General features: G+C 31.1%; 1 protein-coding gene across 1 annotated transcript in view; it reads left to right on the forward strand.

Moving 5' to 3' along the window:
• The window catches only part of LOC108720634 (metabotropic glutamate receptor 8), a 179,929-nt gene that overhangs the window by 66,808 nt on the left and 89,962 nt on the right, over positions 1-23,159 (forward strand). Inside the window, exon 3 of the mRNA XM_018444757.1 lies at positions 366-581. Coding sequence (XP_018300259.1) covers positions 366-581 — 216 coding nt within the window. The remainder of the gene's footprint in view (positions 1-365; positions 582-23,159) is intronic.

The raw sequence follows: 23,159 nt of genomic DNA on the forward strand, positions 1-23,159 counted from the left end.
CGATTAAAAATTATCGTTTACATTGACGTGTTCAAATTGTCCACGTTTGCAATATTTGAACGTAATGTGTGAAATATGTAGTAAAAGAATTAAATTAAATTAAAAAAGAGAAAGAAATTGTACATTTAAAATCATAATATCTTATTAAAATCTTAGGTGTGTACTACACGATACATTACATGATATTATTACTTCATTGTAATAAAGTGGATAACTCTAAAAACATAAGTAATATCTAAAAAATATATAAGTAGAAATAAATAAAAGTAAATATATAATATCTAAAAGAGGTATACCTACTACTGTACTAGAGAATAAAACAAATTAGAGAGTATGTATACATTTATTTGTTTGACTGTTTCCAGGTTGCAAGTTCCATGGGCCAATCACCATGCGGAGCCGTGAAAGAAGAGAAGGGTATACAACGATTGGAAGCCATGTTATATACTCTGGACCAAATTAACGCTGATATAGAACTTCTGCCGAACACAACATTGGGTGCTCTCATCCTCGATTCCTGCAGTAGCGACACTTATGCTTTAGATCAAAGCATGGAGTTCGTTAGATCATACATGAATCAAGTAAGTCGTCATTTCTTTAGTATAATAATATTTAATTTGCTATATTTGCGGGAATTTTTTGCAAAATTTTTAAGCACCAAAAAGAGCTGATGATAAAAGTTCTTTAAGCCGCTAATATCTTTAGCAGTTTATAAGAAAAACTTCGTATTTTGTATAAAACTTAAATTTTAGATATTACGTATTTTATCGAATCAGGGTAATTCAATTTAGGTTTGCGATAAAAAAGAACGACATGATTGATTTTCAAATAAATTTAACGATCAATATTCGTTTTCCGATTATTCTCATGCGTGATAGTACAGTCTATTGCGCGCACTCTGCCACTGTTTATTTCGTTAAATTACACGGAAATTACGTTATTTCACGTCGGTTTTGAGATAAAAGATTCAATCTATTTTTTTTTTTTTGTGACATAAAACAGACCGTGCGGTTATGCAAGAGAAGAATTTATGACTCGGCGATCTTGCGAGAATACGGATAGAAATTTGATCGAGAGGAACGCTCAAGACGCATGATCGCATATTACTTCCTTCTTTCCTTGCTTTCTGCTGTCTTCTAGACATTTGTTCTCTTTATAGACTCAATAACAAGCTTTATCGTGTCGAAGCTCAATCTCCTATATGTTTTTGAGTTAGGAACGTTTTCTCTTCTCCAAGATGCAGTAGGAAATTTACGGAGATTCGAGGAAAGATTTCAAAAGTCACTCCTCTTTATTGATAATCATTACAAATGTGTTTGTGCGGAATAAAGTTTTTTTGCTATTTATTAATTAATTTTAATCTCTTCTATGAAATATATTTTATACGTGTCAGTATATTTTAGTAAAATTAAGATACATAATAAAACATAGTTTAATAAGGTTTTAATTTAAAACACTAGCAAGATCCCTGGTAGAAATCAGTGTCTGCAGTCAGTGCCACGATACTGGCCAGCGCCACAATATTTTGCCACTGCTTTGCCATGCCAATGGCTACGTTTACACCGTATGCTTAGTCCGCGGCTTATACAATAGATGTCCTTGTTTATCCTGTAAGTTAAACAAAGACATTTATCGTAAAGGTAGCGGACTAAGCGCACGGTGTAAACGTAACCATAGGCTATGTTTACACCGTGCGCTTAGTCCGCTACCTTTACGATAGATGTCTTTGTTTAACTTACAGGATAAACAAGGACATATATTGTATAGGCCGCGGCCTAAATGCACGGTGTAAATGTAGCCAATCTCTTAAAAAAATCTGACATGGGGTCCATAAGAGACCTAGTCGTGCGCTTAATATGGACCTGGTATGGAAATAGCTTAGCATTCGCAGTAAAATTGATTAAATAGTCTAACGTAGCCCACGACAGGCCCAAGCTCGCGCCTCACTTGGTGAAAATATGACCGCAGCGCTTGTTCGCATCGCAGTATTTTGTGGCTGACAGATTTTCTAACCTAAATAGTCGTAAACTTTAATGATTAATATCTCAGGCTCGCGGGGCAAAGTAACACTTTTTTCTGCCAGATTCTTTCGTTTTATGTAAAACCACATCAAGTAACTCTAATCTCATTGATTTTTTAAGTGGCAGTGGCAAAACTAAATTATTATCCTTTTTCTTGTCAATCTTCATTTTTACATGAAAAATCAATAAAATTAGGCTTACTCGACGTGTTTTTTTTTTTTTCATAAAACGAAGGAATCTGGCAGAAAAATGCGTCACTCTGCGCCGTGAGCCTGAGATATTAATCTTACGACTATTGAGGTTAGAAAATCTGACACAGTCTGGTGCTGACAAGTATCGTGCCAGTGCTGAGGACAATCATTTCTCGATGGAAAAAATGGCAACAAGGATGAGATAGACTGGGGAAGGAAAACACTAGAACACAAACACAAATAGCACAGTCAAACGCGGCCAAACTTACACTCAAAAATAAAACATGCAACACTCAGATCGCAGCGAGACGAAACATCTACCACGGTTGAATGATCTCCCGAGACTGAGGACAATCGATTTGTCATTGGCTGCGTTCAGCAGACTCAACAGTTTTGCAACCGTTTTATGATTGTCTGCTGAGATAGGACCATTCTTCTAGATCTAAAAGTATGATCCAATTAGCGCGAAGGAAACTTACAACAGTTGCAAAACAAACGTTCTGCTGAACGCACCCATTATCATGGTGGAAATACGTAAGGTGAATCATTACGCATAATGGCGGCAAAAGGTGGGGGATATGGAATATTAACCAATCATTTTTGCCCCATTTTTTATGCGTGAAGTTCAAACACGCATCATTGAAAATAAAAACATCTTTCATTAAAATAACATAAATATATTATTAAAATTAAAATAAAATGTAGGTACAATCAATATTAGAAATTATATGATAGATAATAAAAATAAAGTATAGGTAATAAAAATAAATTTCACTCCGAACTGAAACTGTGTTAGGTTATCTCTAGTGACAGCATGTCATCAGCCATTTTGAATTTTCAAGAAATGGGGCAAATGTGATTGGCTATCTGCTCCCTTCTACTTTCGGGCTATTGCGCATCCATGGGAATGACTGACCTTATGCATTTCCACCATGGTCATTATCATTTCCTAAGTTAATGTAAATACCAGCGTATTATTTTATTTCCATGTAATTTCCTCAAATATTAATAATATTAAACAGTCAGCAGAGGCATAAAATTAAGAATGGTTACAGTAGGAGGTATATAAGTAATGTTGGCAATAACTCGATCACAAGCGTGCGATTAGCGTAAATGTATTAGGCTAGCGTTCTGGGGATCGTAGGTTCAAATCTTCCGGCGATGCGATGCGTTTTTTAATAATTAATTGTAGTTAATAAGATAGAATATAGATATGCGAAAAAGTAAATAATAAATTGAACTAGAAAAATAGAAGTAATAATAATAAAAAAATTATTTTTTTCGTTAAGATATAACAGTAATTTTTTTATTACGTAAAAAAACTTTTCATTTAAGAAAAATTTTTTGTTATATAAAAAATATATTTCTTTCATTTAAAAAGAGTTGCAAAACTATAAAAACTATTTTTTAAATTCTAATAGAAAGGAACAACAAAAAAACTTCTTAAAATCAAAGAAATCGAGTCGATGTCGATCCCGATCCAATTATTATTTCTTAATTCTTAATGTGCCATGTCAGGCTAGTCGCCTAGCGGCGCCTGGGTCAGTCCGTTAGCCACGGCACGTCAGTCGCTCGCCAGGACCACTAGACAAAACGTGACGTTGCTGGCGTGGCACTTGCAAATTTGCCATGCTAGTTCCTGATATGGCAGCATCCATGCAAGAGCCATATTAGCTTCTTATCTAAATTTCTACCAGAGGTATGTAACGTTGAAAACTCAAGAATGATAAAGAATTGCGATATACTTTATGCCACGATTTCAGTCAAAATTATTAAATCGGAAAAGATTGAAGAAGCTGTAGGAGAAAACAAGACTGGTTCTGACCTTTCAGCCTCGGGGTAGTTATCTTTTCTAAATTTTCGTGCTTCATACGTCGGCGCTATCATGTCTAGTTTTTAACAAAATAAGCGTATCACGAAAACAGATAAGGTTGTTCGTATACCTTCGTTCTGAGAGTTTCTAAACTTTAGCAACAGTAATGACGGGCCGCTTTAGTTGGTTATCCATGCCGAAGTGGCGGCGAGAGACGATTGGATAACATCTTCCGCAAAGCTGATTAAATGCAACAACTCCCAGTGCTCTCACCACTTCGCTCAATGAACGACCAACGTCAAAACTTGTTTTGAGAATGGAAATTCAAATATATCTCTTATATCCGTGAATTCCCATTTTATATTTTAGAAATATTACGTGCTATAATATAGCCTAAAATTGAATTATATTTCATATTGAAATTTTCTGCAAAATATTTTTGCATAATCCTTTCTTAAATTAATTTCATTTATAATGTTTTTATAAACTAAATTTTAATTTAATCAAATGTAAATTTATATTTAATAAATTTTATATTAAACCGAAAATGCTATTTAAACTGTAATTAGGATATAATTATCGCATAATTATCGCACATGGATTCTTTTTGTTCCATAAAGTAAATACCAGTTTTATACTATATAAATTGTAATTCAATAAATTGCAGCATACTTTGTCCATAATTTTGTAATGTATCAAATTTATACACATTATAATAATATGTTACAACCTATATTAATGTTTGTGAATGCGTGTGTGTGTGTGCATGCGTGTATGTATGTATGTGTGTATCTAGAGGAAAGGCCTATTATGAGATACCGAGTTCATTTTGGGTAAATGCTAGAAGTTTATGGACAGAATTTAAAAAAATAATAGGTCATTTTGAAGGGAATTTGATTTTTAAGTTTTAAGATAATGTTATGTAAAATTTAATTCAAATTCTATTTTTTTTTAAATTAAAGAAATGTAAAAAGTGAGCAAATCGCAAAGTCAAAAAATGCTCCTAATATGAGATGTCCAGAGAAATAGATAATAAAACGCAAAGTAACTCACAAGGGAACCTCTCAAGGTGTCAAATTCTGATTTTAATGAAACTTTGTGAACTTGTAGCTTATATAAAGAGATGAATTTAGAAAATATCAGTTGCGGCTAAAAACGATTTGAAGGGGTGAGTTCACAGAGTTTCATTAAAATCAGAATTTGACACCTCGAGAGGTTCCCTTGTCAGTATTGCAATTAAAAAAACTTTATTTAATGCCTCTAAAATACAAACAAACACAGCCAGTGTGCGCGCAAAATGAGTATGCAATGCATTGTCTTGTCTTCAAGTATTTGGAACCAAACACCGCAGAAACAGGCACTCGATGTTCATTCCGGTTGTCCTTTTCATTATTGTACAATAATATTTATACTTTAGCAATGATTTTCACTATACATAGGAGCATAAGTTATTTCATATTAGAAATACCATGGATATCTCATATTACGATTTCCACGTGTTACAGTTTTATGATCATCAAATCTAACTTCTGTAATTAAGCAATTCAATATCCCGTATTTTTCTATTAGTACGACCTTACTCTATCACTATTTCAAGAATTTATTGTCAAATATTTACTTATTAAATAATAAACAAGGTTTATAAAGGCTCATCTCAATGAAACTTGAAAACATCCAAGTTCTAAAATATTTTTTTACAACGACTACAGGCATGATCTAATAATAAATTTTCCACTAAATAGTTTTCAATCCATGAGTAATAAATTCATGGTGGAACCAATAGATAGCATTTATTACTGTAGCAGAAACGCCGCTATCTCTCTCTCTCTCTCTCTCTCTCTCTCTCTCTCTCTCTCTCATAATAGAGGGCTTTTCTCTATATGTATAGACATGGGTATAAAATTTATCAAATAAATAAATCTTTCCAATTGATGTTCTATGAAATATTTCGAGTATAGTAATCATGCCAAATTAAATAAATAATGAATATTAACTCTAATGATATGTATGATTTGTACAAAAGATTTGATATCAACATCTGTGACGCCAAGTTAAATTCTATCAAATTAGAAAGTACTATCTTTATCAAGTTATTTCGATTTGGTATTAATAACTGTAGTGCCAACTTAAATTTTATAAATCAACAACTGACGCCAAGTTAAATCCCATATCAAATTAAATAAATACTAAATATTAACTCTAATGATATGTATCATTTATACAAAAGATTTGATATCGACAACTGCAATTTGATAGCGCCAAGTTAAATTCTACTATCAAATTCAAAAATAAAACCCAAGTGATACTATCTTTATTATTTACTTAATCCAAGTGGTACTATCTTTAACTTTTGTACAATGAAAACTAAGTACATATATGTATATTTTTGCATTCTTATTGAAGGATTTTCCTATTCCAACCCAAATGGTTCAAATTCCTCTTAAATAAAATTATTATATCACAATTCATTCAAAGACATTTTCTCTTCCAACTAAAACAGTGGTTATTTAATTCTTCTTCAAAACATTATACAAAACATTATTACAAAATTGCTTTACTTTGCTCAATTCAAGTGTTACCACAAAAAATTACTAAAGAATTAACCGTATAAAATGAAAAAAATTTAATTCAAATAGAAAAATTTTGTAGAAACACTTGGCGCTGCTGTAAATGTATCATTTAGGTTCTATTCGAGAAGCATATGCTTAGAACTTTTTTTTAAAAAGGTAATCTTTTACGGAGATATGAATGATAAAATTTTGTAACTATTACTTTGGTTGGGAAAGACAATGCTTTGAATGAATTGCAATATAAAAATTTCATATAAGAAGAATTAAAGTCATTTTGATCGGAGAATAGGAAGATCTTTCAATAGGAATACTAAGACCAATCAAATCATCTCAACTAGAATAACGCGTAGTAGTTGATATAATTTAATACAATTTGATTGGTTGACGCAAGTTACGTGTTAGAGATCATAATGTTGGAGTCCCATGAAGCGTACTTGCCGCGTATCGCATAATTGCGTAACCAATCAGAACCGAACCGCTGCTGTGGTTCCGTATCTTACTGAACATCTAGACATTTAATTCCTCGACGGCAAACATCTAGACACCCACTTCCTCGTCTGCGAACACCTAGAAACCCACTTCCTCGACGGCGAACACCTAGACACTCATTTCCTCGACGGCGAACATCTAGACACCGACTTCTTCGACGGCGAATACCTAGACATTTAGTTTCTCTATGACGAACACATAGACACCCATTTCCTCGACGGCGAACATCTAGACACCGACTTCTTCGACGGCGAACATCTAGACATCCACTTCCTCGACTGCGAATATCTAGACACTCATTTCCTCGACGGCGAACACATAGACATCCACTCCCTCGATGGCGAACACCTAGACATTTAGTTTCTCGATGGCGAACACCTAAATACTCATTTCCCTGACGGCGGACACCTAGACACTTAATTCCTCGACGGCGAACACCTAGACGCTCACTTCCTCGACGGCGAACATGCAGATAACACCTAGACACCCACTTCCTCGACGGCGAACACTTAGACACTCATTTCCTACGGCAAACATCTAGACACCCACTTCCTCGTCGGTGAACATGTAGACAACATCTAGACACTCAAATCCTCGATGGCGAACACCTGGACACCTATATCCTCGACAACGAATATAATTCCTCGACAACGAATATAATTCCTCGACAATGAATACCTCACACTCAAACTTCTATGACGGTCTCGATATTTCATTTTGAATAATTTGCGCCGCGCGCGTCGCAGCCATCATGTGTGGTTCACGTGCAAATGTGTAATGCTGCCAACGCTGGTCTGTTGGTTAGATAGTAATAGCCAAAAGCCATCTATTATTGAAAAAACGAACCGTACATTCTGACTGGTTGACGACGATAACAGACGACGTATTTGAATCTTAAAGTGGCAGATCCGGATTTTGCGTCACAATATCTCCGCTTATATAGGGCACGTAGAGAAAAAATAAATGCACGTATAACAGAATCGGAGTAAGGTATGGATTAAGTATACTTAAAAACTTGGTCGAGACAGCCGTTATTAAGATCCGGTAATCTCGATCCGGCGCAACTCGCCGGTTCGCGTAAAGGAGCCATGGCAGTGTCTCGCACCATGCTTAGCGCCGAGACACTACCGTGTCTTCAGACTCGAAATATTTTTCAAGAATGGTGCTGCCAACAATTTAATTAAAGGTTACACAAAAATTAGAAATTAGTGTGTAGAAATGTGAATACTATATCACATATTTATTCTCAAAATTTATTTTCATCTAATTATGAACGGTGTTCTTGTTTTCTGATTCTTGTTTCCCTTTTTTTTTTATAAATTAATTGTCCTTCATAAGGTTTTTATGCTTTGACATAAAAAAAATCGATTTTGTATATTTTTATATAAATTTAAAAAAAAGTTACATCTTAGTGTTATTAGATGTAGCTGTGTTAGTGAAAAAGATATAATAATAAAATTGCTATTTTTATTAATTTTTTTTAAAATTCTTTTATTTTTAAGAACTAATAATGTAAAAATTTATTTTAATTTTTATACATAACATCGAAAAGTTTGCAATAGAGAGACAGAATGTTATACTGCGAATTGAATTAACTTACAAATCAATTTTTATGTTTATATTATTTATATAAACAGTTGTGATGTTAGATAAAACTAATTATCATTAGTTTTCCGAAACATAAAAGAATTGAAGCAATAATATTATTTATATATAAATATTAATAGATTTACAAACAAATGTTCTACATATTAGATGAGAAATTCGAGAAACTTACTTGAGATAGTTATTTGTAACTATTTCGTAAGCAATAAGAAAACTATGTAGAGACATTATTTTATATTTCAAGATGTAATCTCGGTATTCACTCATTATGTCATCACGATCCTGAGTATGGTAAATGCACGATAAATATGTATCGATAGAAATTATACATCTACGATAAATCCAAATCCCCCTACGCTGTGTCCCCGTTGCGAATATTACAAAGTACAATGGCGCCGAGTCTTGTGAATTGAAGTGGTAATACCCGTAAATATTTATCGCTCAGTCGCGCCAAATGAGATCGGGTCGCTTACGTTCGAGAGACGCGATCCTACCCGCGAATCTATGCACCAATCCTTGCACTTACGATTATATCAGTGCCGATGACGGATGAAAATAAGGTAAATATTTATTAACGTAGCAGAGGTATATAAGCCGTTTTTTGTGTATGCGGCTACTCGAAGTCGGGGTCACTCAAGCTGAGGTCGCGCGCTGAAGAGGAGACACAATCGATCGATCAGTTTTCCTCCCTTTATTCAGCGTGAGTCAGCTGTTAGATGGTCCGTACTATCATACAGACACTATAAACGAATGCATTTTTTCTTTACGTGGGATAAGACCACCCCAAGTGATACGCTTAATATAAATACTGCTGAAATAGTATGGTGAATATAGAATACACACGAGTCGTAGCGAAGAAATATGAGATATTGGAAAGTTTTTATTTTAAGTATGATATCTAATAATATATTATATAATTAATAATTTATATAGTTGTGTGTATGTATTGAATATACAGTAGATAAAATTTACAGCGTACATCAACTTAACAATAAAAAATAGAACTAATCTTGTTAAATATTATTATAATATAAATATTATTATAAGTTAAGAATGTATAAACATAGATTATATTTATAATATGAATTATTATTTTGAACATAATATCTTTTTAAATCTCAAAATACATTTAATAACATCAACGTACATTTATAAAGAATCGATGTTCTATTGTTGGACTATTCGTACATTGAAGAATAATTTCGAAAGGATTATTTTATGATATTTTATACAAAGCATTTCTATAATTAATTATTTCTTATGATAAAGGATTTGAAAATGAGGTAGAAATTGTATGGGAAAGAAACGTCTTTCATGATTTTCAATCATGTAATAACTAACGAAAGAGAAGAGTTTCATATTACTTTTCATACATTCCTTTTTTCGAAAATCTCGCATATTTCGCACCTCTTTGTGGTGATTTTTGCGAAATAAATTACCCACAAAAGTCCTGTGAAAAAATTCTTGCCATTACATTTATTTATTTATCTATTTCATTTGTAGATAATGTATATCCCATTAACAGTGTGTTATCATGAATTATAGATTTTTTAATATTCTGAAGATAATTTTATCGACAGAAATTTTTGAAAATTTAATTTTGTTTAAGAATCACTACAGTTTTAGACAATAGAATAATAACAATATTTTATGTTTGACGCTACAGAACTGTATAAAGTTAGAAAAATTAATGAATTAATTAAACTCAAATTAAAAAACTTTTAGTTTTGCTGTTTGGACTGATTCAATTAATTTATTCACGTTATATAAAATAGTAATGTAAAGCAATCCACGTATATTAATGCATATTATGTCTGTTCGTAAGTTATAATGAAATTCTGTGCGCATTTAACTAAATTTTATGCTGACGTGAATCGCACCCGCACTCAACTCGTGCATATTGTACAAGGCAACGTCAGATTAAGTTGTACTAATTTTTATCAGATATTTTTGCGTCAGACATCCGAACGAAATCACTGCAATCGACCTGGTTCTGTCTCATGGACAATGGCCGTTGGTTCCTAAATCATATGCCCCGGCGTCAGCGTTATGACGTAACTAAATAGGGTTTGCGGTTATAACTGGGTCGGTTGTCGGTGGAGGAAATGAAAGGAAATAGATTAAATTATTATGTCAAGTATGCGGACAAGCCTGACGGTAAAGACGCATGTGCGTGAATTATTTATTGAGCTCTCGTTAATATTTTTTATGCTCTTGTGAAAAATTTTGATAGAGTGATATACGATATAATACTCCAAGTAAGCGTAACAAAATATAATTTGGAAAGCGACAGAAAATCGAGTGAGAGACTATTGAATTAAAACGATATAAATTGTTACCGATCTCGTCGAATAATTTTTTAACATTGATTAAAAAATTATGAATGAATAGTGCGTGCATTATGTTTGATAAGTCACTTAAAAAAGCTATTTTAAAATTCAATCAAGAATTCCGGATTAATTAAAGTCGAGACATAAAAAAGATTATAAGTAAGCAAAAATAAAAATCTTATAAATGATATTTCTTTCTTTTTAAAGTTTTTAGCCTTAGCACGTGGAATTTCTTTACAAATCATAAAATCATAAAAAATACATACAAAATCTCTTTACAAAGTTCAGTATACAAGATCTCTCTTTACATATGTTCCATCAAAAGTTCATATGTTCATTCAAAAGTTTTTCGAACATATGGAAATTACAATCTTTTAATAACAAATCTTTGATTTTGTAATCAAGTGTGAACAGTGAACAACATACTTAATAATTTATTACGGGAATAACTACTACATGAAGATATTAGTTTCCAATGGCAATAATTTTCCTATGGCAAATTTTATTCATATATCAATACGAGACTGGTTGGAAAACAAATAGAGTAAATCGAATGTAATGCCAGCATTCCCGGCACGGCAGTTGTGAGAAATTGCAGTTGGGAAGTGCAGCGAGGAGAACAAATGCATGATAATGCAAGCACGCATGTATGTATTCTCAGCATCCTTCTCGAGAAATTGAATTGATTTTAATTAAAATCGTATAGTTTATTTTTAAATAAAAAATAATATATAATAAGCTAAAATAGTTTTTAATTCGTAAAAACTCAGTTGTCTATTTCAGTTATAACAATTAGTCAAATATGTTCTGTATTTTTGAGTGAATTGTTTAAGATAAGTTGTTTAAGATAAATGAGTGTGGTGATTGCTTCTATTACTCTGACAATTCAGTGAAATACAATAAATAACTCAATAATGATCTTTATACAAGTAAAATAAAAAAAAAGTTATTTGCTGTAATTGTATACACACGTATACAATTTACACACATACAAAGTTATTGTATTTTTCAGAAAATTTTTTATCACTTTAGATAGCATAAGAGTATCAGTATTATTTGCCACAGTTAAAAATTTTTTTTAAATAAAAGATAACATTTGAAAATCCGAAATTATAAAGTTATTTTTAACGAATCAAAGCTACAGGAACAAAGAAATGATAAGCGAAGAAACGACCACTAAAAAAGCTTTATGGCAAGCAGAGGATGCATAGTTTACAGAATACCAAGACTCGAGGATACTTAGCAACCTTAAAGTTCACGAATATAAAATGCATAATATTTAATAGATATATGTACACGTTTGAAAAATGTGAGGAATTTCTTGATTTAAAAATATGAAAATGTTTATCTGTTTGTTTATCTGTTTATTTATTTTCCTTTGAAAATTAAAATATTTAAATTTAAATTAATAATATATAAGCATAAATAATGCATAATATAAATTATTTCTATGTTATCATACAAGCATTTATAAAACGCATTTTTCATGCTATTTTAATTGTTTTTTGATGCCAGTTATTCTGTTCATACATTGCAATAAAATATTGGTATTGATTGCACGTAATCCTTCCACCAAACATTATTCAGCAATCACCATCGTGCTTTGCTGGCCCTTTCATCCCAGTAGAATTTAACTCAATCATGACGATAACTACGTGTCAACATGCAGAATGAAAGGCAAAGTTGCGAGGAGTCCCACAGGTGCGTTACAGTGTTCATTAGTCTGCATGCGGAGGACAGTGAGCTTCCGAGAAGAAGCACAAGTTTATCAACCGTCTGTGAATACCGTGTCGAAATTTGCTCGCAAATATTAGATAGTTTCTGCAATATCGTCTTTCGCATACAGCTAACGTTAGGGGGCACGTTTACAGTGTATCATGAAAATTCAAGATGAGTATAGCAAATATTTACAATTCTGTATACATACAATTCTGTATATGAAATATCGGTAAACTCTAATATTTAGTGACCGACTAAGTAATCATGCGACATCATGATTATTCCTATCCTGAATTTATTATTGTTTTCTACAAGCATACCTAATATAACATATAATGTTTGTATTTGTAATAAAATATTAGACTACAGAGAAATTTCGCAATCAGAATCTTAGGTAATTTGTTGAAGTATCTAAGATCGAAAATATTTAAATTTGAGACGAGTGCATTGTTTACGTGTCACAATTGTTCAAATTGAGATAAGAGAGAATTGTCAAATAACTGTCGCTATTATTTAGCGATTTCGAAGCGAGTTCGAAGATTATACAATAATTTAAGAACTAAATTATTTATTATTTATAAAAGTTTTTGTAGCGGTCGCGAGGCGTAAAAAATTACGTGGTTGCTCTCTGCTAAAGATCCGAGTTCAAATTCACTCAGAATGCACAGTACGTTACATTTTATTTGATCATCATCTCTTGGAAGGCAAGGCAAACGAGCTTTATATTTATCTTTGATTGACAATTTCTTCTAACAAGCGCGTTCCATTAAAAACTGTAATTCCCATGTATGGATATACATATACAGAAGAGGTCTCTGACAAGAGACAACGAACTTGAGAAATAAAAGTGTAATTAACACAAATGTAATGGCAATAGCATAGATAATATTTTAAAATTGTTACAAAATAGATTTCCTTGTTATAATCGTCAATTTACCATTTATTCGTTACCCAGATAGCACAGAGAGTTCAAAAAGAATTCAAAAAGAATTTAGTCGTATGTCATCAATTCTGAGTTCATTTTTAGATGTAAAAAGAATTATTTTCAGAATTTTTCAGGAAAAGAATTTTTTTGCGTCTGAAAATGAATTCAAAATCGATGCCATACGACTGAATTATTTTTGAACCTTCTGTGCTATCTAGATATTAAGCTTGATGGCACAAAGCTTTTTCTGTCACAATTTAAAAACTGTAGTCCCCTCATCTTGTGATATGTCTCATTTGATATTATCATATAATATCTCATATGATAAATATTTCGAGATTAAGATTTATTAATAACAAAGTTTATTAAAAATTACGATGGAGTCACGACGACGGCACTCTGTATTTTACTCGTCAACACAATGATATTGTAGTCAATGGAGCGTTGATGGTGACATCGTTTGACTCGATGACGATCGCATCATATCCGACTAGGTGAAATCGCTGGAATGGCGTTTTGCCATTTATTTCGAAATTGCCGCTTTACCTCCATGTTGACCTCAATCCATTATTCGTATCAATTTACAATATTGTTCACTTTCCGACTCGGTCACTCGGTCGAACAACAATTAAACAAAAATCTAACGACGATTCCGTCGAACGTTCGCACGAATTTTATCGTCAAACATGATATACCACTCAAAAGCGAGACACTAATGAAACGGCTATGGATAGCCTGCCAATTGAATATATGCACGAGTAAAAAAGAGGATGGCTGACGTAGACACACGTTTATATACATATACTCTCGAGGCTAGGAAAATGGAGAAGATAAGGACTCGCATCTCATGCCGCGTCACGATCAATCGCGGTGATGGATAAGACTAATTACTTTCACGGCCCAATGTGCTAGCTTTTACTTTTTACACTTTTGTTGACTTGTGCTGTTAACGTAAAATTTTGTTTTTAATAGTGCTTTTAATGTGGATAATTGTATTGTGTGTGTGTGTGTGTGTGTGTGTTTTATAATAAATTATTTGAGAGAGAGAGAGAGAGAGAGAGAGAGAGAGAGAGAGAGAGAGAGAGAGAGAGAGAGAGAGAGAGAGAAAAAAGAAAGAGAGTAAACAGACTATATTTCCAAGAAACATTGATGAATTATTTTATGACTTTTTTATATATTCCATTATTTTATAAAAATTTTTGTACAATTAGCTTAATTAAATTTAAAATTAAAACATAGTAATTAAATAAAATAAAAATGAGAAAACGAACTTACTAAAGACATATTAAAAACTTTTAACAACTTTTAATTGGATAAACTTGACAGCATTTAATTAGTAATTATAGATTTTAATATTACATTGCATTAACGTTATAGATCAACATTTTACCACGGGCTATATTTTAATAATAAGAGCGATATATCATGTTGTATAATATTATTATCAAATATAATATTATTATCAAATTTGCAGTTAATGTTTGAAATTTAAAGCAACATTTTAATAAAAGTTGTTTTATATATCCTCTTCAGACCCAGCATACATTGTAATGTATATCAAATTTGAAGACATTAGTTGAAATTATTTAATTCTTTTGACATTTGATGTATACTATGATAATGTAGGTATATGTTGGAAAAATAGTCAAAATTTCGAATTAATTAATTGTTTAATATGAATTATTTATTTAAATACGCATGAACTGAATTAAAAAATTTTTTTAACATGGTTTCAATAAAATTAAGTTTGAAGAGAATATAAAAGATTATACAAAATGACAAAAATAATCTACGACTAAATATCTGTGCATTAGATAGAAAATTTTAAAACAATGCTATTTATTTTTAAGTTAGATTACACTAGCTTACAGCAAAAAATTACTTTGGATCGGAATACGTGTCTCTTATAGATTTTTGGATGCTGAAAACGATGCCGCAAACGAAAAATCTAGCACATCAGATTTCCAAGATAATTGAGGTTTAATACGTAAAAAATATTTTTTTGGCTATATTGACATTTTTTTGTAAAGAAGGTTAACGTTATCTTGAAATTTCGATCAAAAGTCATAAATGTATTGTTCATCCCCTCTAAAATGCATTTTTTTTTATTCACATACCTTACTTTTTAGCCATGTTACGAAGAATTAAAGATAGGAACTATTTCAAATATGAGGACTCTGACAGTGTCATATATGTATGCGGATTAATTTTTTAAGGTCACATTTTGATAACTGCACCTTAACACTTTTACGCACAGAAAATACATAGTTGCTTTTAAAAAAAAAATGCAATTTGTAATATGCAATTACATATCTTTTTTTATAAAATACAACTCTCTCTCTCTCTCTCTCTCTCTCTCTGTGTTTGTCTATGGCTACGTTTACACTGTGAATTAGGCCGCGGCCTATACTCCAAATTCGACCTAAATTATTTAGATTCCTCGCTATAAACATTGGCTACGTTTACATCGTGAATTTAGACTGCAGCCTATACCTCAAATTCGATACAGCAAGGGACCTAAATTATTAAGGTCCCTTGCTGTAAAACACTTGAGAGTTGACCTGACGTGGCTATAGATCAGGCTTCGGTTTTTGGTGACCTGACTTGAAATATGCCGCCTATAACCTGAAATAAGTCGACCTACTATCATTGTTAATCTCAAATTGACATATGTCATGTCGTTAGTTATGGACGTATCTCGTAAATAAAAAAGTTCAAAAAATGTTTAAAGGGTCGTGTTCGAAAAGTTCAACGAGTTCGTGTTCAGACCGCTTACGGTGTAAATGGTTGGTGCCTAGATCTATTTTGGATCGCATTATAGGTCAGGCCGTGTATAGGTCTTTCGATGTAAACGTAGCCTATGTGTATGTGCATGCGCATGTTGTTTTTTGAAATGATTTTAACGTTATCCATCCTGTATCACGCGGAGGTATCACTTCAGCATAGGACTTCCCATATTCGAAATAGTTCCTATCTTTAATCCTTCATAATGGCTAAAAAATAAAGTATTGAAATGAAAAAAAAATGCATTTTAGAGAGGATGAACAATATATTCACGATTTCTGATCGAAATTTCAAGATAATGTTAACCTTCTTTATAAACAAATGTCAAATATCGCTAAAAAAACATTTCTTACTTACTAAACCTCAATTATCTTGGAAATCTGACGTACTAGAATTTTGTTGCTTGCGGCATCGTTTTCGGCATCCAAAAATCTATAAGAGACACGTAGTCTAGTCTAAAATAATTGAAAAAAAATTTTTTTGTAAACTAGTGTTATTATACTTATAAATTATCAATGTTTTATTTACGATGCACTTGAAATAATGTATTATTGCATTATTGCAGTCGTCTTTTTATTGAAGAACTATTTATTTGATACCAATTTTAAGATATAATACGATTTTATAAATAAATCTTGTTAATTAATTTTTATAACACTTTTTTAATAAATAAGAATTGAGCGATTTTGTAAAAATCGAATAATTATTTTTGTTAAAATTTTCTGAAAAATTCGATTTGATGTCTAGAAATACATTTTTAATCTATTCTAATAAATATACATATATGTGGTAACATGAGATTTAATAATTATTTTATTGTATATTATAATATGCTCTTCAGTGTCGAGATATTGCAGAATATCCTAATAGCGGAATTATATGTATAATACTTTAATGACGACAGATTTTACAAAAATAATCGATATATATTCATTCTATGTTCTTTTTCCAATATAAAAATGTTACGAAATATTCACTATAAAAATCACTAAATTTTAGCTACGAAAATGTAAAGTATTCGAATATAGTAGAGACAAAAGTGCGCTATTTTTGGAAATATTAAATTGAAGCGGTTTTCATATGGAGGTTATGGTAAAAAAAACTGCTTAATGGCTTGCCAGAGTACACCGGTATCATGTAACGTCTTGTAATTACAGTCTGTCTGCTTTTCTTGTGCGGATATCGGTTTCCGATAATGCGCTCTTTTCTTCGTCAAAGTATTCCGAAGTTTTAAAAGCAATGTATAGAAAGTATTTTTACTTAAGTGTTACTTTTCGCAAATAAACGCAGCGGACTTTATTCGACATATTTCACAGAATAATGAAGAATTCGAATAATAGTTCTGCCTCATTAAAATATATTTTATGACCATTATTAGCAAGTTGAGCAGCAGATATAGAAATTTATTATTTGAACTTCATTTTATGATAATGTGTAATAAATAATATTTCAGTAAATATTATTTTCAGTAGAAGAGAAGGTGATATTATGGTATTCATTTACATTTTATACAATAATTTGATTCATAATCAGTATTTAAAACTTAACAATTGCATCAAAGTGTTGTTTAATCAATTGTAGGCTCAAAATTACGAAACATTTATTGCTTAAGACATTATTTATAAAAATGTAGCAACATTGCATAATGGCTCGAAAAAAAACGGAGTGGCATTAAAGTTTCCCACAAAAATAAATTTAAAAAATTGGTTTTGTTAAAAAAAACGGTATTTTTATAATATTAACAAAAAGGATAATGCAAAATGTATGCAAATGTAGTACACATTATTACTTTTTTTGCATATAGACCTCAGTATTAAAAATCTATGATATACGTAATATGAACTATAAATTAACAGTAGAACTACAACCGTTTTATGGAATAATTATTTTGATATGAAGAAGAAAGAGGCAATCAGCATGCATATGAGACCACATTAACAAAATGCCATGTTATTGTTTAACTTTGTATAATTCGAAATGTACGTTTCGAAATGCTTGAAAGTAAAAATGCGTTATAACAAATAACGCTATTGTGTATTATAGCATATTAACATCATGATGTAAGGACAAGCTATTTAACAAATAATTCTGTAAATAATTACTGGAATTTGCCACTTAATAGAGATATTAAGAAGAACTATTATACCTATACTAATCATAATATCACCTTTTTCTCTAATGTTTAATAATTTTACACAATTTAATATCCAATAATGAATTAAGAATTTTGAACTTCTTTATACATATATCACGAAAGATGTTATACTCTTTAGAAGAAAAACGCGAAATTGTGCATTTATGCAATAAATGTGTACTTTTAACCTCATTATTTGAATAATGAATACATATTATACTTTCTAAATTTCTTAAAGTGAAATCTCACTCCAAAAGAATGAAAATACTACATTGAAAGAAAAGATTAGTTACTGCAGCAAATTAGATTGTAAAATATGACATAGCATTTATAATTGATTATAGCAGCCAATGTTTGGTTGCGTTAACCTATCCGCAATGTCAGTATAGGATTTCGATAGACTAATACAACCAAAAATTGGCTACTGTAACCAATTAAAAATGCTATGTCATATTCAGTCAATCTTTTCTTTCAGTGTGCTATTGAAAAAGAGAAAATATTTGCACTCCTTAAGGGGATTCTAAAGCCATCTACACTCAAAAAAGTGATCTTGCAGTTACAGCGAAAATTATCTAAGTACGAAAAATAGCTGGAATAGATAAATTTCTAGCAGGTACTGCGATATTGGATATGTATTGCATCTAATCATATAGATGACAGAGATAGAATTTAGATTTGTGCTATAAATTCTATGCGTATGATACATAATTTTCTATCAGATACAAAAAACAGCTATAATTCTAGCTGAAACAGCAAAATATTTTTTTGCGTGTATATTGATATCTTGCGAAATTGATATATATATATCTTAAGAAAAATTTTTTGTCATTCTCGGCATAAACTCCACCTCACAAATACATATTAATACGTATATACTTTAATCCTGGAAAAGGATTTGAATCTGTGAAAGAGAAAAGAAGTAATTATTATATAAAAATTACTATTAAATTGGTAACAGACGGTTTTAACATTCCCTTAATAAGAGTGGTAGATTTTCATTCTTTGTTGGAATGAGATTTCTTCTTTGGAGAATTTCACTCCAAAAAGAAAGAGTAAAGGTCTGCTATTCTTATTCAAGAGTGCAAATATTTTCAATAGTGCACTGAAAGAAAAGATTGGCTGCACATTAAAAATGCTATATTCAGTCTTATTAATAATCTTTTCTTTCAGTGTGACAGTATTTTTACTCTTTTGAACTGTGTGAGATTTTACTCCAAGAAATTTAGAGAGTATATTTTCATTTTCTTTTACTTATTTTTATTATCTATTTTTATTGTATTTATAATAATGCATTATAGTATAACGTTATTCGACGAATATTTATACAAAGAAAATTACATGGATTGTGCATTTTATTGATAATGATGTTAACAAGGCAGTGGAATAAATATGCGGGAGCGTTTGTTCGAATCAAAATCAAGCGAAATTAAGTTTCGCAAAGTCCTGTGGTTGTCATTATATTCCCTTGTTGTCTGTACGAGAGAACTTAAGTTTTGTCGATATTTGATTTAACTGTCTAGTTTCACTGACGGCTGTTCTTGTAGCGCGAGTTTTATGACGCTACCTTATGCGTGTTGGACAGAATGCAATTTCAGGAACTTTCCGACTTTCTCGCCGAGTTTGTACGGCACCAAGCGACCATAGCGCGAAGAGGAGTAAAAACTGTCTCGAAACAAAATCGCTAGCTAAACGGGATTTGAGAATTCAGCGTATGGATTTAAGAACAGAAAGAAGGTAGGTATCCTAAGCAATAAAGATTCAAGAACGTAAGAGTTTTAGAAGCAGAGTTGGGAACGTTACTATTAAAAAATAATGCGTTACCGTTACAGTTACTTTTTATTAAAAATAATTCGTTACCGTTACTAATTACTCATTTTTAAAGTAACGCGTTACCGTTACCGTTATTTGAAAAAGTAACGAAAAACTTTTTTCATTACTTTTCGGGAAATTGAGTTAGCTCTCTCACATACTACGACAATACTGTTGACAAAAATTAGTCTCATTCGACGCATTGTTGCACAAAAAATGACCGAATCTGGCAGAAACAATTGTCGGGAGCTAAATACAACAATTACTGAATTTAAATTAAATATTATTTTTAAACTTTAATGTCATTATTAAGAATGTACTTCAAAATTTACTTCTAGTACTGAAAATCCGTAATATATATGTAATGTGAATTACAAATTTTCAACATTGATAGTAATTATCAAAATGCAGTCTAAGATATAAAATATAACATATTTTTTAAGAAATAAAAATGGAGAAAGTAAATTATAATTTTATAATTATATTTATTGCAAATAATAACCTTTTATATTATACATAATACAATGTTAAATTGTAAATATGTATTTGTATACTTACACAAGCATTTAAAAAAATTTTAAGTATTTCGCTTTGTTATAACAACGACACAATTTGGGTAACATCTAGGGATATACAAAAGCGAAATATCATTCAGCGCCAGCAATATCGAAATATAATCTAATCCGACCCATCCAATAAAAATTAAAGTAACGATAAAAAAAAGTAACGATCGTTATCGAAAAAAAGTAACGTAAAAAGTAACGCGTTATTTCCCAATTCTGTTTAAAAGTATGCTGATGCGGTATATAAACATACTAAAATTTAAGAATATGAAAATAATTATTTAAATCCAAATAATAGTGTGTTTAGAGTGTTTAGACAAATAGACAAAACAGTTGTTTAAACATCCAAATCAAAAACAAATAGTCTTAGCAGTGTGCAAGTAAAAATACATATTTACAATTTTGCTAAAAAGACCAATTCTGAATTATTCAAAGAATCAAAATTAAATTTTATGCGTTCTGCACTTCATATACACATGTTTCATATCTATTTCTATAAAGCAATAACTTGGATTAAATGAATTGCGTGTAGATTACGTTATTTCAGTTAGGTTACTTCAAAGAAAGTTACTTATCAGTAAGAGCAAAGTTTCGCTAGCTTCCCTTATTAGTTTCAAGTTGCCTTGCATTGCACTAAGTTTAACCAACGTTGCAAGAATTATGATGAGGAATTTGTTTGCTTATTGCGTGATGTGCAGTATAGTATCTCATACGTAAGATAAAAAAAGAAAATTTGCGATTAATTTATAATTATAGTCTACAAATGTAGCTAATAATTATAGTCTTCAAATGCATAATTGTGTTTATTAAATTATTTTATGCGTACACGTTACAACTCTTATATTATATATAATATTAGAAAAATCTTTCAGTTGTAGAGAGTAAATATTTAAAATAACTTCAGAAAAATATCAAGTAAACCAAAGAAATTCTTTCAAATAACAAAGCTAGGAGAGTTTACTAATAGAGCTGAAAATCACCGTGTAAACTTAATATATTCGAAGAACTTTATCAACCTAAAACAACTTCGACGTACTCAATGACGGCATTGATCACCATGAAAAGTTGTGAGAAAGCCACTTTGACGACGAAAACTTTGGATAAGAAAAAGTGATTGACGTGTACGTTCGTGAAAACTCGAGAACGGTGGCCGATGAAACTCTAACGGAACGTCACTATCGATCATCCTCTACTCACTTCACTTCCTTATCATCCTCTAATCACCCTAAGTGCCGAAAATTACCACCCAGCAATATGATCGAACGATTAATACTCCTATCTAATTTCCAAGAAAACATAAAACTAGGTAACCAAGTAGATTGTGTTAAGCAAAAAATTACTCATGTTTTAGATAAATGTCACGTTATTTAATTCGAAACAATTGTTTAAAAGTGTAAAATTAATTATAGACATATATATAAATGATTAATAAAAAAAATTAATTAATTAATTAAAAAGAATTATTAATTTAACCTGCTAAACAAAATTATGTTGCAACAACGTTTTTGTAACATTGCGTTATAACTATGCGACGTTTTGCATTTTGTCACATAATGCTTTGAACGTTCCTAAAAACCAGAAAAATCCTAAGTCGATTACCTTACATATGTGACGTTACATTTGCAACGTTTCTGCGACATTTGTAAAACTTGCCTGTGATGTTAGGGATTTTACAGCTTTAACATATCAGAAATGTTTCTGTAATGTTCCAGGAACAAGAAATAATCCGCTTGATTTGGGAAGATCTCATTTGCTTACAAAACGATTGCCTACAGCTTGGTTTGCACACTATTGCATATTGCATACAGCGTATTGCACACACGACATTATTGCTCACAGCGTATTGCATACACGACAATATTGCACACAACACATTGCACACAGCGTATTGCACACACGACAGTATTACACACAACACAAACGACGCTATTGGCCTAGTTTACATCGTACACTTCATGCGGGTACAATTACTAATTTTTTATTAAATTATTTTAATTTTGGCGATACGTGTAAACATATACACGATATGTATATTTAAGTAATTATTTTGATGAACATCGTACCAATTTAGTACATCATTCTTTAAATGCACCGCTGAAATTAAAATAATTTAATAGAAAGTTATTAGTTAGTACGCGTATCAAGTGCACGATGTAAACTAGGCCAATAGCGTCTTAAGCCTTAAATCATAAGAAATGGGCGAATA

The sequence above is a fragment of the Mycetomoellerius zeteki genome, unplaced genomic scaffold, assembly GCF_001594055.1.
Source record: "Mycetomoellerius zeteki isolate Tzet28-1 unplaced genomic scaffold, Tzet1.0 scaffold154, whole genome shotgun sequence".
NCBI lineage: Eukaryota > Metazoa > Arthropoda > Insecta > Hymenoptera > Formicidae > Mycetomoellerius > Mycetomoellerius zeteki.